At 36.9% G+C, this 17,748-nt stretch overlaps 1 protein-coding gene across 14 annotated transcripts; it reads left to right on the plus strand.

Annotated features, from left to right (window-relative positions):
• The first annotated feature begins 142 nt into the window (after window positions 1-142).
• On the plus strand, window positions 143-14,716 carry ZWINT (ZW10 interacting kinetochore protein). Of its 14 annotated transcripts, none has more exons than XM_003359284.5 (9): window positions 143-240; window positions 957-1,047; window positions 1,202-1,325; window positions 1,485-1,651; window positions 1,786-1,842; window positions 2,381-2,523; window positions 2,604-2,787; window positions 2,877-2,999; window positions 14,044-14,716. In XM_003359284.5, the coding sequence occupies exons 1-8, from the start codon at window positions 200-202 to the stop codon at window positions 2,952-2,954; spliced, it is 885 nt and encodes a 294-aa protein (XP_003359332.1). In that variant the 5' UTR covers window positions 143-199; the 3' UTR covers window positions 2,955-2,999; window positions 14,044-14,716. The 14 variants fall into 14 exon arrangements, with proteins under 14 accessions (XP_003359332.1, XP_084852786.1, XP_013838946.1 ...); XM_084996660.1 differs by having other exon boundaries at window positions 1,789-1,842; XM_013983492.3 differs by lacking the exon at window positions 14,044-14,716 and adding an exon at window positions 3,457-5,693.
• The last annotated feature ends 3,032 nt before the right edge of the window (window positions 14,717-17,748 follow it).

Genomic DNA, 17,748 nt, shown 5'->3' on the forward strand with positions numbered 1-17,748 from the left:
GGCCGCAGGACTCAGCAACAACTGCGCCTGCGCCAAACAGCAGGGCCCGCCAATGCGTGAATCTGTATCTTCCAATGAGGGCCCACGATAGTCCTTGATTCCCACCCACTGACCGGACATCCAATTGTCAGCCCCGGCGCGCAGTCCGCGGGGATCCAAAGTGGACGGAGGATTGAGCCGAAGCACTGAACGGGGAAGGATGGAGGCGGCGGAGACCAAAGCGGAGGCTGCAGCCCGAGAGTAAGTGTCTACCGCCAGGTGGCAGCCAGGGATGGGCTGGGGCTGACCTTGCGCGCCCCCTCATAAAATCAGTGATCTCTGTCGACCCCTTAGAGCTTGTTGTGGTTCGGTTCCGCCGTGAAGTGATCCTGACCCTAGCCCCCCATTCTTAGGTTCTTGAGGTAACTGTTGCCTATTTCCTAGATTCATCCCTCTTCCAACACACGCTCTTTCACCGCTGCCTTCTAATGGACCGCTCCCTAACAAGGGAGAACTTTGTTCCCTTGTAAGACCGCTCCCTAACAAGAGAGAACTCTGGAGAGCCTGTGACACCCAGACCCCTGTCCTTAGCCTCTCCTCAAGTATTCTGAGACCCCGCCCCAAGCCTTGTGTTCTCTCAATGGAGGACTTCCCCATTACCCCCATTACCTGTCTCCCTTACACCTTTCAGAAACTCGGAAGTTTTCTCTTCAGTGAGACATTCCCTATTTAGTATCACAGCTCCTTCCTCACATTCCTTATTCCCTTGGCTTTTCTTATTTTTCCTTACAACACATAATCTCCGTGTGTCCTCTGTACACACACCATTCCTGGTCCCAGATGGCCCTCCAAGACTGTGTTGGATAAAAGTCAGGGCAAGACTCAGTATTAACACATATGTTCACATTTGTGCATGTACACACAAATTCTCTAGAACACAGGAGTCCGCAGTTTTCCCTGTTTTCTTATCCCTTCAGGGCCTTGGCCAAGGTGGCAGACATCCTGGAACCTACAGGTCTTCAGGAGGAGGCAGAACTGCCCGCCCAGATCCTGGCTGAGTTTGTGATGGTATGTACAAGATGGGAGCCAGCCTGTCAGAAGCCTAAGTCCTTCTGTTGAGATACTGGGCAGCATTAATGGTGAGCAAACTTCAAGGAAGCCTTGTTGACCTATAGTACTAGGAGTTAAGAATGTTCCCTGCCTCTACCCTCCCTCTGAACAGGACTCTCGGAAGAAAGACAAGCTCCTCTGCAGCCAGCTACAAGTAGTAGACTTCCTACAGAACTTCTTAATCCAGGAAGACACTGCGCAGGGCTTGGACCCCTTGGCTTCTGAAGACACAAGCCGTGAGTAGGCAAGGAGTTGGGATAAGGGCTGCTCTGAGTAAAGAAGGAAGGGAGACATCAGTCAGGTCAACTGTTTGACTGACGGGAAGACCGAGGCCCCATGTTGCAGAGAGGTGCACCCATCTCACTTATGCCCTCATTTTTCATGGCTTTTCTCAGGAAAGAGGGCAATTGAAGCCAAAGAGCAATGGAAAGAGCTGAAGGCCACCTACCAGGAGCATGTGGAGGCCATCACAAGTGCCTTGACCCAGGCACTGCCCAAGATGGAGGAGGCCCAAAAGAAGCAAGCACAGCTACAAGAGACCCTTGAACAACTCCAGGCCAAGGTGAACCCAGCATGAGGGAAGGGTAGGGTGGCACAGAGGAGGAGAAAAAGGGTGAACATGCTGGCTATCTTTTAAAATCCAACCATAAAAATGCACTCCCCCTGTCCTTGTTCCCCTGCTTTGCTTACCTCCAGAAGCAAGTAGCTGTGGAAAAACTCAGAATAGCCCAGAAGCAGTGGCAGCTGCAACAGGTAGGTCCATTCCCCTAGGAAATATCTCTTACCACCACCGTGCTATTTTATGAGCCAAGTCCTTTGCCTGAAAAACCTTCATCCCATTTCCTCCTGTGAAGCATTATAGTATGGATACTGACATGGACTTCAGTCATAGCATCACCACTTACCACTGCATGATCTTGGACAGTCACCTGACTTTCTGTGCTTCTGTTTCTTCATCTGTGACATGGAGAAAATAATAGCATTTACCCTATGGAGTTGTAATGAGGTTTAAGTAATTAATACAGTTAAGTGCTTAAAGTAGTGCCAGGCACATAGAAAACCAAGTAAGTTTTGTCATCTTTGTGCCCCTCTGTCCAGACTGCCTTCACTTGGAAGAACTCATCCTGACCCTTCCATTTCTATAGGTCCCTGGTCCTACCTAGAATAAGTAGGGTCCCTTTTTCCTTTTGTGGGTCTGGACCTCCAGGTAGGTCTAGGCTGGAGAGGTTGGGGGAATGACTCTAAGACCTCAGCATCTGAGCAACTAAGCCTACCTTCTCACTCCTGGTAGGAGAAGCATCTGCAGCACCTGACAAAGGTTTCTGCAGAGGTGAAGGAACGTCAGATGGGAACTCAGCAGGAGTTTGAACGTCTGTATCAGGAACTTGGGGCCCTGAAGCAACAGGCAAGGCAGGAGCAGGACAAACTGCAGAGGTGAGGCTAGGAGCATGGGCTGCAAACCCAGGGTAGTCAAGCTGCTATTACCTCTCTTCACATAGACTTCTTCCTTCCAGGCATCAGACCTTCCTCCAGCTGCTTTACACCCTACAGGGTAAGCTGCTGTTCTCTGAGGCTGAGGCGGAGGCACAGATACCACAAGAACTGAACCTTCCTAAGGATAAGCCCCTGCAGCTGACCCAACCCCAGGAACAGAACCCTCAGGACATCATGGGAAGAGATGGAAGTGTGTCCTCTAAGGTGAGTGAAAGATGGAACAGATGGACAGGAAGGTAGAGAGAAAAGCTGTGGATAAACCTTACCCACTACCCATACCATGTCTCCTTAAGGTCGACAGCCCCCAGCCCATTGGAGATGCAAGCTTACCATGGCTTCCTGGGGCACAGCAACATGGGGAAGGATCCTAGAGCAGGTCAGAATCCAGCTCAGGCCATGGTGTCCTTGGACTTCAGGTATGGCAGGAGGGAATATATCTGGTCTGCCTGTGTCTGTTTCTGAGTTCCACTTTGTATGTATATGTATGTGTTTGTGTGTTTATTTCTGTGTCTGTGTTTGTTGCTTTCAGTATGCACTCCTCTGTGTGTCTGTTGCTGGGTTCATGGACAGTCAAGGTCACTGCCATGTATCAGAAAGAGATGCCATTCCTGATTGGAAGTATGGAAACTGCTATGTAGGAGAGAGAGATCAGTGACAGTTCTCAGAGTAGAAAACTCATTTTATGTATGAGGAAAGGACCTTCTTGTATGAGAAAGACATACAAGGTTTTGGTAGTAAGAAGTTTCAAGAGAGTGTTCCCTGTTCTAGGATGCCTTTTAGGTGGAGATTGAGACCTTGTGCACTCTGATGGTTTGCTCTGCTTTCCTGAGGAGTTCTTAGTTTTCTCTCAAATTATCCTTTTAAATGTGTCAGCCTCATCTTTCAGGTATGAAGTAAGATAGATACGGTTTTTTGAGGGCCTGCATCATTACTGGTTGAGGGGGGCTCAGAGAGGATTGAGGATACTCCATCAGTGAGTATACATGCCAAGAAAGGCTTCCTCAATCAACCTATCCCCCCTCCCTCCCACATGGTCCCTGCTATATATATAGCCTTCTGGCAATCACATATCCAGTCTCATTTTTCCTCCTACTGAGTGGGCCCCCTTATCCCTACAATCTGATTTCCTTTCTGGTCTCATATACCCCAAAATGTCTGCATATATTTATCTACCCACCCTGGGAAACTGGCTGTGGTTTGGGATGGTGTGGAGTTTCTGTGTCCTTGCACTTACTATAGCTAAATGAAAAGTCAGCAGGGAAGAGAAGACACTCACATGGAGCCCACCAGGCTGGGGCAGAAGAATAATATCCTGAGATACTCTAAGCCAAGGGACTGGGCAAGGAGTTTGGATGGTACAGCAAACTTCTGGGAACCAGATTTCTCTCAAGGAGTATGGAATACATCCACACACACTGAGGCCGAAAAGGAGGGGAGGCTTGAGCATCTGTAATGTTTAGAGCCCTTGAATTGACTGTGGCTGAAGCATCAAGATGGCCAGAATCATCTTGACTGACAAGCTCAGGAATTGGGATTTGCTTTCAGGTAGAAGCTGGACTTAAGCTTCAAGCTGTTCTCAGCCCTCTCTTAGGATTCCCTAAAGACTTTCCTTGTTCACTGATACTTGCCTAAGGTAGACATGTGCAAAGAGGGAAAATATCCCTGGGAAATTGTGGTCTCTTACACAAAGACATGGAGATTTATGAGTCCACAGAAATTGCTGAAAGGCCCTGCTGCCTTCTGGAGATTTTTTCTCTTCCCCTTTCCATTGAAAGAAGGGACACCAAAACCAGGGAAGAGCAGAAAGGAGCAGGGACTAGGCAGTGAATCAGCACAGTCCACACACTGTTACTCTGTCTTGACCAGAAGTCGTCTTGATAACTTAAAGTGAAGATTAAGCTTACTCTATTAAACAGATAGGAAAGCTTTCTTTTTCTCTTCTCTGTAAGAACAAAGTTTTTCTTTTTAAAGACAATTTATTTTGTGGTTAAACACATTTTAAATTTTTTTTTTAGTTTCAGTTTCGTATTTTCTATATATTGTTAATTTTTCCTAGGGATTTGTCATTTTCAAATTTTTTTAAGTTCGTATAAAGTTGTTATAATCTTTTTTATCTAAACCTGCAGCCCCTTTCAGGATGGTCTAATGTTATGTTCCTGATACTTTTTTTTTTTTGCTTAATTTTTTTTCCTTGGTCAATCCTTTCATGTTTTCATTCATTTTCAAATATTGAAAGATTGACTCTTGTGATCTGCTATTGTATGTTTGTTCTGATTCATTGACTTGTAGCAATATCTTGATCATTTTCTACCTTCTGTTTTTAGGTGAGGAATGTGCACTTTTTTGGTTAAACCATTTTTTATCAGATAACAATTATTTGTATTTGGATCTTTTTTTTCTCAAACACTTAAGGCTAAAAATTTCTTCTGGCTTCTTATTAGTATTTTTTGGTCATTCAATTCATAGAATTTTCTATTAAAATTGCCTATTTGATTCAAAAGTTTCTTAGAAAAATAATTTTGAATTTTTTTACTCTTTGTGAGAGGATAATCTTAAGTTTATTCTAATTTGGTCAAAAAATGTCATCTATGTAACAAAAACTAAAATTTGGTGAGGGAAGCAGTTGTAGCCTCGAATGTGATTTTTGTTTAATGTTTCATATGGACTTAAAAAGAGTGTGTTTTAGAATTGTATGTAATGTTTTCTATATGTTTATCAGATTATGCTTATTGTATTTTTCACTTTATATCTTCTACAGACGTAATTTTTTGTTTTCTACCATCTTCTGAGAAGTGTTCAGGTCTCCAAATGACAGTGGATCTTTTTATTGTTTCTCTTGTTAACATCTGGATAGCAAAGCTAATCCCTTTGTTCCATCTTTACAAGTTTGAAATTTATGAAACTAAGGTCACTTAAGATATTCTACCCTGTCATGAAAACTATCTTTCCATTTTACAATCTTTCTGAAATTAGCATACCCCATTCCTGTCTTATAGAATTATGCAGCTTCTTGTATTACAATTTTTATATCTTTTCTTTGGGCCAAATATTGTGTGTAAGTTTTGAAGTATAGTGTGATATTAAATAAATTAGTGTTATTATTATTCCCACCACAGACTTTAAATGATGCTTTTGATACTTTGGACATTGGGCTCTGAGAAATGTAGTGAGTTTTGATATACTTTGCTCTTAAAACCCTGAATAATGTAGGCATTAAGGCTGAAAAATAGAGTCTCAAGAATCAACATCTTTTATGTTTATTTTAAAATATCATTTTGGGGGATATACATTCTTCTATTTATGTTTTTTAATTTGTATAACTGTTGATATGGTTATAAAAATGTTAATTTTTATGAAGCTCTGCAATATACAAAAATTAGATTTTAGATGCCGTATTCAAATGCACTTCTAAATTTTAAGTTGTCAAGTGAACTTTAGTAAGCACACCTATGCAAGGTATGCATAATTCATTTCATCATGCATTTTATAGTAATTATACCCATGTGAAAGTGTTTATAATTACTTAAATGTGTTGATTACTACATACCTAAAATCATATTGAAATAGAAAGAAGAAGGGAAATATCTAGAAATATGCTTTTGGAAGATGACAGACTCTTGGAAATAAGAGATTATCACAAATAAACATTGCAAAATATACACAAATATATATATATATATAATCTAGTGTACAAATATTTTTTCTGTTTGTATATACTATAAAAAATAGGAAAAACAAACCTGAATAGGAAAAATCAAAATAGGGTTTATTTTATGAAAAAATGAAACTTTGTTTAAAATATGCTATCAAGTCTCTGTTACAAAATTATATTTCCAAAACATTGGTGCAGTTTTATTAATTAAAATGTTTTAAAAGTAGATATATTAAATTTTCATCCTGTTTATGTAACTTAGTAGATAAGAAGTTACACTGGGGATTTTGGCCATACCTGCAATATATGAAAGTTGCTGTGGCAATGCCAGATTCTTGACCCACTGTGCCACAGCAGGAGCTCCAAAAAGTTATGCTTTACAAGTGTCTTTGAGGAAAATACTTCTCTTTAGAGACCGAGGCCTGTCCACAGTCTCCATATTATATAAGCCTTGAATTAACCTGGCTAGATATTCTAGAAATTAAAAAAAGGAATTTGAAATAATTTATTGAAGTTCATCCTTATCTCTGCATTGTCTCATAAGATTATTCCATGAAGATAATAGACTCTCATGGCAAGCTATGCTCGTTTCTTGTTTGAAAACTCTACTCTTGATAATGACTGAAATGCCTAACTTTGTTCCAGTGTGCCATTTTCACATGAGAAAGAAGGGCAAAAGGAAAGAAATGATAAATTTAGTTGAACAATTCAGTTATAAAATATATAACATTTGTGTGAATATATATGTCTGTGTACATGCATACACATAACATTGGCAGAGGTGACGTAGATTAGCTGGAGGAAGTGAGAGTGACTACATGACAGATTTGACATCTTTTTCAAGTATAGATCATATTGTTAACTGTTCTCTAGAATTCCTCTTTACAGAAACATATCTTTGCATCCAAATATGAACATATATCAATGTTTCACATTTTAACAGTACTTACTAAATGTTCATTGGATCATCTTCAAGGAAGATTTCCCAAAGAGCTGCCTCTTGAGTGCAATATCAAACAAATGTAATTATCCAGAGGCAGATTTCATTATTTACTGAATGTCAGCTACGTGCTGAATGTAAGCTCTGAGAATTAAAAAAAAAAAAAAAAAAAAAAAAAAAAAATGAAGACAATCTGAGTTTAAATTTAGAGACAGGAAGGAAAAAAAATCTATGAAAAACTAATTCTAACAAAAATCATGTTTGTCTTTGTTAAGGACTAAGAATTGAAATGTTTTGGCAGCACCAAGGGTAATCATTCACACTAAACAGAAGGAACATCATAAGTACAGGAAGTGAGAAACTGGCAATTTCAGGAATGCAAGTGATAGTGGAACATGGGATATGCAGGAAGAAATGGGAGTAATGAGTTCATGAGGGCCCTTCCCCTTTGCCCTGCTGGCTATAGGAAGTCAAAGCCTTTACCCTGAAGCCAAGGAAAACTATTGAAATTTTCTTTCCTACTTGGGTAAAAGAATTTCAAGTTCTTTTTAATCTGTTGAAATAGAACCCTCAGGAAGTCACATCAATGGTGAGTATATTTATAAATTTCAGGCAGAATGCACATTTAGAAAGCAGTACAAATGCTTCCATCCCCCTGAGGTAAACTTAATCTCCCTGTCTAACCATTGCTTGGGATTTGCTATGACAGCAACTAAAGAGCTGAGATCCAATTTAGGCAATTAGATATCATATTAGAGCAACACAGGAGTGCAGCATAATGGAACCCTCTGTTTTAAAATGTTGCTACTTAAAAGTAAGTATAATACAATGATCATAATTATTAATAGTTACATATTATACTCACCAAAATAATCACTAAAGCAGTTCATTGATACTGGTATTCCTGGATGATAACAGTTATCAACCCAAACAAGTACAAACCAACTAGAAATTGATGAACCATGTATCCCAGAGCTCAGTGCTTTTTGGTTATTAGTCACTGAAGTCTCATGACTTTTTGAGCACATCGAAAAACATCTTTAGCAATGGAAAATCACTCATTGTGCCTGAGTAATATCCTACTTATCAAGGTTTTAGGAATTAACAGTTGAAAACAAGGGGAGAAAAAAAAACTCTTTAATATAAAATGTTTATATAAAGAATAGTGACCTACTTCCAATCAGTAGGAAATGAGTATTTTTTTTTAAATAACCTATGATACCATAGTAACTTTAATTTTAACAGTTATGTTGAACAGTATTCAGAGATTGTTGGAATGTAAAGAGAAGCTTTACATTAGGTACCTATGTCACCCCAGCACTAACAACAGGCTGTTTTCATAGGGTTTGTTGCAATATGGTCTTTATTATGTTGAGGTATTTTCCTTCTGTACCCAATATGCTGAGGGTTTTTATCATGAGATGATGTTCCATTTTGGCATTATGAGATGATATTCCATTTTGTCAGATGCCTTTTCTGCATCTCTTATGATGATCATGTGATTTTTATTTTTCTTTCTGTTAATGTGATGCATTATATTTATTGATTTGCATACATCGAACCAGGAGTAAACCCCCCTTGATCATGATGTATATGCCCTGTAATATGTTCTTAAATTCAGTTTGCTAATATTTTGTTGAGAATGTTTGCATTTGTATTCATCAGGAATATTGGTCTATAGGTTTTTAATACTGTCCTTATCTGACTTTGATATAAGGATAATTCTGGCCTCCTACTTCTGTGAGGAGTTTGGAAGTGCTTTCTCCCTTAAATTTTTCAAAAAATTTGAGAATGATCGGTGTTCTTTAAATGGTTAACAGAACTTATAGTTAAAGCCATCTCATCCTAGTCTCTTTATGTTAGGAGGTTTTTGATTATTAATATAATCTGTTAACTATTTATTGATCTGTTTAGCTTTTTTTTTCCTTTATTCAGCCTTAGTAGATTTTTGTTTCTAGAAATATAGCCATTTCTGCTCAGTAATATAATTTATTGGCATATAATTGTTTATAATAATCTTTTATGACCCTATGCATTTCTATAATATCAGTTAAAATGTCTTTTTCATTTTTAATTTTATTTCAGTCATCTCACTTCCTTTTCTTAGTTTATTTAGCTAATGGTTTATAAATTTTGTTTATCTTTTTGAAAAAAACGGGTTTTAGATTCATTGATCCCTTCCATTGTTTTTCTGGCCTACATTCCATGTATTTCTACTCTAATCATTATAATTTCCTTCTTTCTAACTTTGGGCTTAATTTGTTTTTCTGTTTCAGGAGTAGGCTTTAGGATGTTTATTTGAGGTCTTTCCAGTTTATTAAAATATGCATTTACTGCTATTAACTTTCCTCTCAGAACTGCTTTTGCAGCATCCCGCAGCATTTGCAATATTTTCATTTGTTTTGAGATAATTTTCTGTTTCTCTTGATTTCTTCTTTGATCCAGTGGCTGTTTAGTTTCCACATATTTGTAGATTTTTCCAGCTTTCTTCTTGTTGATTTCTAGTTTCATACCATTGTGGTCAGAAGAGGTGGTTGGTATGATTTCAGTCTTAAAATTGCTAAAATTGATTTTATAGCCTATCATATTATCTATCCTGGAGAATGTTCTGTGTGCACTTGAGAAAAATGTGTTCTGCTCTGTTCTATACATGTCTGTGAAGTCAGTTTGTTCTAAAATATGGTGCAGTTCCCAATATACATTCCCACCAACAGTGTGGGAGGGTTCCCTTTTCTCCACCCCCTCTCAAAGGAAACCATAAAAAACCAAAAAGACAACCTATGGAATAGGAGAAAATAGTTTCAAATGATGCAACTGAGAAGGGCTTAATCTCTAAAATATACAAACAACTTACACATCTCAACAGCAAAAAAAACCAACCCAATTGAAAAATTGACAAAAGACCTTTCTCCAAAGAAAGATATACAGATGGCTAAAAAGCACATGAAAAATGCTCCACATCACTGATTATTAGAGAAATGCCAATCAAAACTACTATGAGGTACCACCTCACACCAGTCAGAATGGCCATCATTAACAAGTCAACAAACACAGTCGATTTTATCACCAGCACATCAAAAAAGTAACCGCACCAATAGGCAATAATGAGAGAGCAAATCTTTAAGAATACTTCTATGTTGATTTTCTCATGAAGCAAGAGTTAGGTGAATTGCTAAAATAATAATAACAACTACTATTAATTGAGCATCTACTATGTACTATATGCTGCACTAGTCACTTAATGTACATCATCTCTGAGCTTCACAGTAACTCTTTTATGGAGATTTTATTATCTCTTTTTCTGATGAAGAGATGAAGCTGAGACTAGTCTGAGGTCCCCTAGTTGGTGAGAAGCGGAGCTGAGAATCACCTTCAGGTGGGCCTGATGCTGTCCTATGTGAGGCAGCAGCAGCTAGGGACTTTCGGTTTGGCTTTCTGAGATGGAGATTAGTGTCCAAAATGACCAAACTGTCACTAAATAAATGAATAAATAAATAAAATATGGTACAATTCCAACATTTCTTTGTTGACTTTCTGTTTGGCTTATCTATCCATTGCTAACCAGAGTATTGAATTCTCCTGTTATTTTTGTATCATCTCTTTCTCCCTTCAGTTTGTTAATATTTGCTTAATACATATCAGTGATCCAATGTTGGCTGTGTATATATTTGCAATTGTTATATCTTAATTTGTCAACCTCTTTATTATTATGTAATGGCTTTCTTTGTCTCTTGTTATTGTTTTTGGCTTAAAGTTTTATTTTGTCTGATATAAGTATAGTTATCCCTTCTTTCCTTTGATTGTGGAATGGAATATCTTCTTTCATCCCTTCTCTTTGAAACTATATGTGTCTTTTTGTTCTTAATTGAAGCATATAGTTTGATTTACAAAGTTGTGATAGTTTTAGGTGTATAGAAAAGTGATTCAGTTGTATATGTATATATATATGTGTGTGTGTGTGTATATATATATATAATTTTTTAGATTCTTCTCCCTGATAGGTTATTATAAGATATCAAATATAGTTCCCTGTGCTATATGAGAACTCTATTGTTTATATATTTTATATATAATAGTCTGTATCTGTTAATCTCCAACCCCTAATTTATCCCTCCCCCTCCCCTTTGGTAACTATAAGTTTGTTTTCTATGTCTATGAGTCTATTTCTATATTGTAAATTTGTTCATTTGCATCTTTTTTTAGTATCCACTTTTTAATAATATAATATTTTTCTTCATCTGTTTTACTTCACTTAATATAATCTCTGGGTCCATCCATGTTGCTACATATAGCATTATTTCACTCTTCTATGGCTAAGTAATATTCCACAGTATAAATATACCACATCTTTTCATCCATTCATCTGTTGGTGGACATTTAGGTTCTCTTCATGTCTTGGCTGTTGTAAATAGTGCTGCTATGAATATTGGGATCCAGCATGTGTCTTTAGATCTGAATGAGTCCTCTATAAGCAGCATATAGTTGGGTCTTATTTTTTTTTTATCCATTTAGCCACTCTATGCCTTTTGATTAGGAAATTCAGTCTGTTTCCATTTAGAGTGATTGTTGATGTAAGGAGTTAATACTGCCGTCTTATCATTTACCTTCATGTTATTGTATATCTTCATCCCCCCCACCCCCGACTTTCTGCCTGCTTTTGTAAATTTGGTGGTGTTCCATTGTGGTATGCTCAGTATTCCTGTTTTTAATGTTTGTGAATCTATTTTATAGTTGCAATGAGGCTTACATAACACATCTCATAAATAAAACAGTCCATTTTATTTTTTTATTTTTATTTTGTTTTTTTTTTTTTGCCTTTTCTAGGGCCGCTTCCACGGTATATGGAGATTCCTGGGCTAGGGGTCTAATCAGAGCAGTAGCCACTGGCCTACGCCAGAGCCACAGCAACACAGGATCCAAGCCGCGTCTACAACCTACACCACAGCTCACGGCAACGCCAGATCCTTAACCCACTGAGCAAGGCCAGGGATCGAACCCGCAACCTCATGTTCTTAGTCGGATTCGTTAACCACTGTGCCATGACAGGAACTCCAAAACAGTCCATTTTAAACTGAAAATAACTTATCTTCATTCTCCTAAAAGAATGCATTCTTTTACTCCTCTCCTTTTAGGTTTTGGGTTTGATTGAGGTATAAGTGAACATATATAACATACAGTCTCAAGTGTACAACATAAAGATTGCAAATTGACCAACATAATAAGTCTAGTTAAATATCTGTTGCCATACATAGTTACAAAAACATTTCTCTTGTGATAGGGACTTTTAGATTTATTCTCTTAGCAACTTTAAAATATGTCATCATTATTAGTTATATTTTACATTTTAATGTTTTTGTTGTCACAATTTACTTTTTGTGCTGTCAATTGAAATTATAGCAATTATACTTATTGTTAATATTATTTTCCTTTAACCTTATAGCATAGCTAATGATTAAAACAGCATCCTAATATAGTGTTACAGTTTTGTAATTCTGATGGTATTTTTTCATCAGTACCAGTGTGTTATGTACTTTCATATGTTTTCATTCCACTGATTAGCAATCTTTTCATTCCAGCTTGAAGAATTTCTTTCAGTCTTTCTTTCAAGTTAAGTCCAGTAATGCTTGTCTGGGAAAGCCTTTATTTCTCCTTCACCTCTGAAGGATAACTTTGCCAGATAAAAGCATTCTTGACTGTTAAGTTTTATCTTTCAGCACTGAATGTCTCTTCTGGCCTGTAGAGTTTCTACTGAGAAATCTGCTTATAGCCTAATGAAGGTTCCTTAGTAGGTTACTTTCTTTTTATTCCCTGATTGCCTTTAAGATTATTTCTTTGTAATTGATTTTTTACAGTTTCATTACAATGTGTCTTGGATAAGATCTTTTTGCACTCAGATAATAAGGTGGCTCTGTTACCTTTTGGACTTGTATGTCCAATTCCTTCCCCAGGTTGGGAAATCCTCAGCTTTTTTTTTTTTCTTTAAATAAATGTTCTTCTCCCTTCTCCCCTTCTTCTCTTTGTAATATACCAATTATTCTTATATTTGCTTTTCTGATTGAAAATGATAGCTGTCATAGGGATTCTTTACTATTTTAAAATCTCAGTTATCTCACCTGTTTAACTGAATTATTTCTATATTCCTATTCTCCAAGTTCTTTATTCTTTCTTTTGTCTCGTCTATCCTATTATCAATGCCTTATATTGCATTCTTCATCTTATTCACTAAATTTTTCAGTTCCAGAAGTTCTGTTTGCTTTTGTAAAAATTTTAATCTCTTTGGTAAATAACTCCTTAAGTTCATTATTTTTATTCCTAAGTACATGGAATTGCATTTTGAGTTTTCTTGTAGCTCTTTGAATTTCTTCATGACAGCTATTTAAAAGTATCAAATTGCAATATTTTGTGCCTTTGAATTTGGTTGCTGGAAGAATTATCATTTTCTTTTTGTGATGCCATCATTCCTTGATTTTTCATAATGTTAAGGATGTACGTTTCTCCTTTCACTTTTGAAGTAACAGTCACTTTCCTAAATTAAGGATTTCTGTTTACTTTGAATCTTATGGTTCAATAGGCTCATTTTTAGAATCCTTTTTTATTCCAGAAGGTGGCACTATAGCTCAAGTTTGTGGTTTCTCCTATAGGCAGTGGCTCTTGAGGATGCACTAGCCACTGGAATAAGGAGTTGAGGGGAGGTATGGACTTAGGACCTGGGATCTTGGGGCTGTCTGCAAGATCAATGAGAGGATACTCAAGAGGGGCACACCCAGAGGTTCATGGGCAGATCTTTGAAGTCTCTTAGCAGACAGCAAGAAACATGGCACTTTGATACTTTTATCGGCTTATTTTCCTTTTCTCTCTCTCTCCCCAGTCACAGAGGTCCCTCCTCAGCTTCTGGAGAGAAGCAGGTCCCTCTAGCCACAGCCTGCACCGCGATGTTGACATCACTCTTCCAGTAGTGAATAAAATGATTTTGGCCTTTGTGTTATATTCTTCATCTTTAGAAACACCCAACAACTAGGGGGTAATTTAAGGGAACTATTTTTGTTAAAAGGCTTTTCAATAAGATAATATTTTCTGGTAGACATACTATAAAATTTAATTTCAATTTGGAAACTTAGGGTATTGAGCTGTTTGATATTTATTTTGTTTTTTCCAGCTGGGTATCTTGAGCATTAGATGTTTTTTAATATATGTGCATTTATGTATATTCTAAGATGTGAAGTCAGGCATTATCTTCTCTTTATAAATTTAATTTATTTTGTGTTATTTTTTTAAGGAGTCATTTATTTCAATCATGAAAACACCTGGAAGCTGCAGGAAACTCATCTCATTTTGTTGTAGTACTGATTGCTATCAATGGTTTGCTATTTTTTACCTGAGTATCCTGTTTATTTGTAAAGAAACTAAATGACAGTCTAGCTCATTTTTAAATTTTGTATTAGAAGCAGAGTTTACAGTTAGTACTATCTTAGAATTCAAAGATGTTTGCTTCCCGGGTGTTCATCTTAGTTTGACAATATTAAAGTTTCATAATGAACTTAGGTTGAGGTTTGTCTGATATTTTCTTTATGGTTAAGTATATGAAATTATACATAATGTAACATATTAAAAATTGAAAATCTCTAATCCAGGTATCACTATCTGTGTTTGGCGGAAATCTAGATGAAGAATCTCCACCCTCATAACAAATCGTCCAAAGATTTCCATAAATTTTCATACTGTAGTAATACTGTAGTCCTCAGTCCCTTGATTTGCAATTTCTGTAGCCCCTTGAGACATTATGTATTAATGTCCCTCTTGCATGAGTAACTATCTCATTGATTTTACTCTTATACTACTGATTAAGAAACCACACTCCTAGTACTGCTCATACTTTGTTGAGCTTCTTTGAAGATGGTTTTTGCTGAATAGCATATACCAAGGAAAACAAAGAAAATTGAACATACTAATTCTCTTTACTTATTTAACTTATGTTATCATAAGTATATCTAACATGAGATAAGTACTGTGAAGGCAATAAGAATCTCTTTGAACATTACATTTTCCTTCTTGAAATGGTCTTTCAAAAATCCACTTGATGGAGTTCCCGCCGTGGCGCAGTGGTTAACAAATCCGACTGGGAACCATGAGGTTGTGGGTTCAGTCCCTGCCCTTGCTCAGTGGGTTGATGATCCGGCGTTGCCATGAGCTGTGGTGTAGGTTGCAGACGTGGCTCGGATCCCGCGTTGCTGTGGCTCTGGCGTAGGCAGGTGGCTACAGCTCCAATTCGACCCCTAGCCTGGGAACCTCCGTGTGCCGTGGGAGCGGCCCAAAGAAATAGCAAAAAGACCAAAAAAAAAAAAAAATCCACTTGAATTTCCTAGACTAAAAGAAGTGAGTTTAGTTAACCATTTATGATATTATCTTAACACAAACAATTCAAGAATTCTTTGATCGCAAACATTTTCGAATACTTAGCAATAGGTTTATAATTTGAGTCTAAAAAAAAGTTGTTGCCATATTATGGTATGCCAAATTCTAATTGGCTTTGGTCTCTATAGGTGTAAATTGTTCTGTGTGAAAGTTAGTACTAAAGGCCATTCCCAGCTCCCACTGTCATAACAGACATCAGTAGTCAGTCCTGTCTCTTACCTAAGGGCAGTAAATGTGACGGACCATTTCTTCCCACCCTTCCATCCCCCCATCCCACATTACTGCATTCACTTACTACTAATTGTTAAATATTTGGTATATAAGATAAAATATTTTTGCTGTAACTACTAAAATATGTTAAAATTAACATACCATAAATATACTGCCGAAATATGTAAAGTAGGGTCCTGATGCCACATGAAGTGCAATAGATCCAGGGAATTGGTTATAGTGGAATGTGAAAGGTATGTTCTGTCAAGGAATTTTTGAGTAATCTATATTCTAGACAAATAAACTGAGAAAAAAAATCAAAATATACAATATATAGGATAAGAATATGTCCAGGAGAGTGGTAATGTGGCTGAAGGAAAGTTGTATGTGCATGTGTGACTAGGACAGAATTATGACTAGACTGCAGAGACAAGTGGACAAGTTATAGTAAATGATGTCCTAAAAAGTATGAACCTTAGAAACAAAACAAATAGGTTTGAAATGTAAGTTAATTTTTTATCTGTTTACCTTCTTAGTATTGATTTTGTCACCTACCTGATTGTCTTTTCAGTGAAAATAGCAGATTTTTGTCAGTTTACAATTTTTAAATATTGAACATCTATACTATTAGACAATAACTAATTGTTTTTATTACCATTTATAGATTAAATAAGAATTAGATGTTTTGCATAAAGGAAAAAAATGCTAGCAATAGTTATGCTCTTCAAATTCTGGACCATTATGTTCAGAGTTTCTTTCCATATATTATAGTTGCCCCCTCCCCATTCCCCCACCACACAGATAACACACATAAATTACTTTTTTAAAGTCACTGCAAGAATTCAAATATGTTATCTGGGAAAACAGTATTACTAAGCTTTGGTTCTTAAAATTCATGTGCTTTAGAGTCACATGGAGTTGTTATTTTTAAATACCAGTTTCAGTCATCTCTCTGGGAGATTCTAGTTCCCAATTCCTGGTTTAGATTTTACATATTTAACAAATACTCAGATTATAATGCAGTGAATTTAGGAACCATTTTGTGAGAAACATTATACTGTTTTTCATTAAGACTTTAGTATTCATTATATTATCAACTTGCTATGTAGTCCTTGAGACTGAAGAAACAGACATAGGCATTTTAAAAAGGATTAGAGATCCAGAAAAAAAAAAAAATAGAATACTGGAATATAGGAAGAGTTGAATATTTTGATATAATGCAAACACTAGGTTGTATCAGAAGTCTGAAGTCAGAGGTGGCGCTTTAGGGCTGCACTGGAAGTACATGGAAGTTCCCAGGATGGGGGTCCAAACGGAGCTACAGCTGCTGGCCTACACGACACCCACAGCAATACCAGATCCGAGCCACATCTGCAACCTACACCACAGCTCATGGCAACGCCAGATCCTTAACCCACTGAGCAAGGAATCAAACCTGCATCCTCATAGATCCTGGTCGGGTTTGTTAACTGCTGAGCCACAATGAGAACTTCTTCATCTCAATTTAAAAACTGAAAAAAAATGTCAGCTGCAAATGGAATTTTGGTCAAAGTTTCATTAAAGTCTCCATTTCTCACCCCGAAGTTGAAAAACTATGTTACCACATAGAACTTCTCTTGCTATTCCTTCAATCTCTTTCTCTCATGCAGTGCTTAAATCTGTGATTTGAAGAAATTATTGCTGAAATATTATTTATAGCTAAAATATATGTGACAAATCATAAAGTATACCTGTGTTCTTAGGAAAACTGAACAGTTAAAATCATTTTTCCTCACACTTAGAAGGATATACAGAGATTATAAACCCTCTTACCTTGAGTTTTAAAATGACTAATGAATTCTCCCTCTACTGACCCTTGCTCTGAAAAACAGACAAAAGTATATATGCTCAGCTACAACGTGTAAATCAGGGAAATTGCTAAATTGTACTTCTGAGTTTAAAATGTTTTATT

Source organism: Sus scrofa, chromosome 14, assembly GCF_054392235.1.
Source record: "Sus scrofa isolate SSC_HxYL_T2T_F1_AM1 chromosome 14, Sscrofa_HxYL_maternal_Yorkshire_Landrace_v2.0, whole genome shotgun sequence".
NCBI lineage: Eukaryota > Metazoa > Chordata > Mammalia > Artiodactyla > Suidae > Sus > Sus scrofa.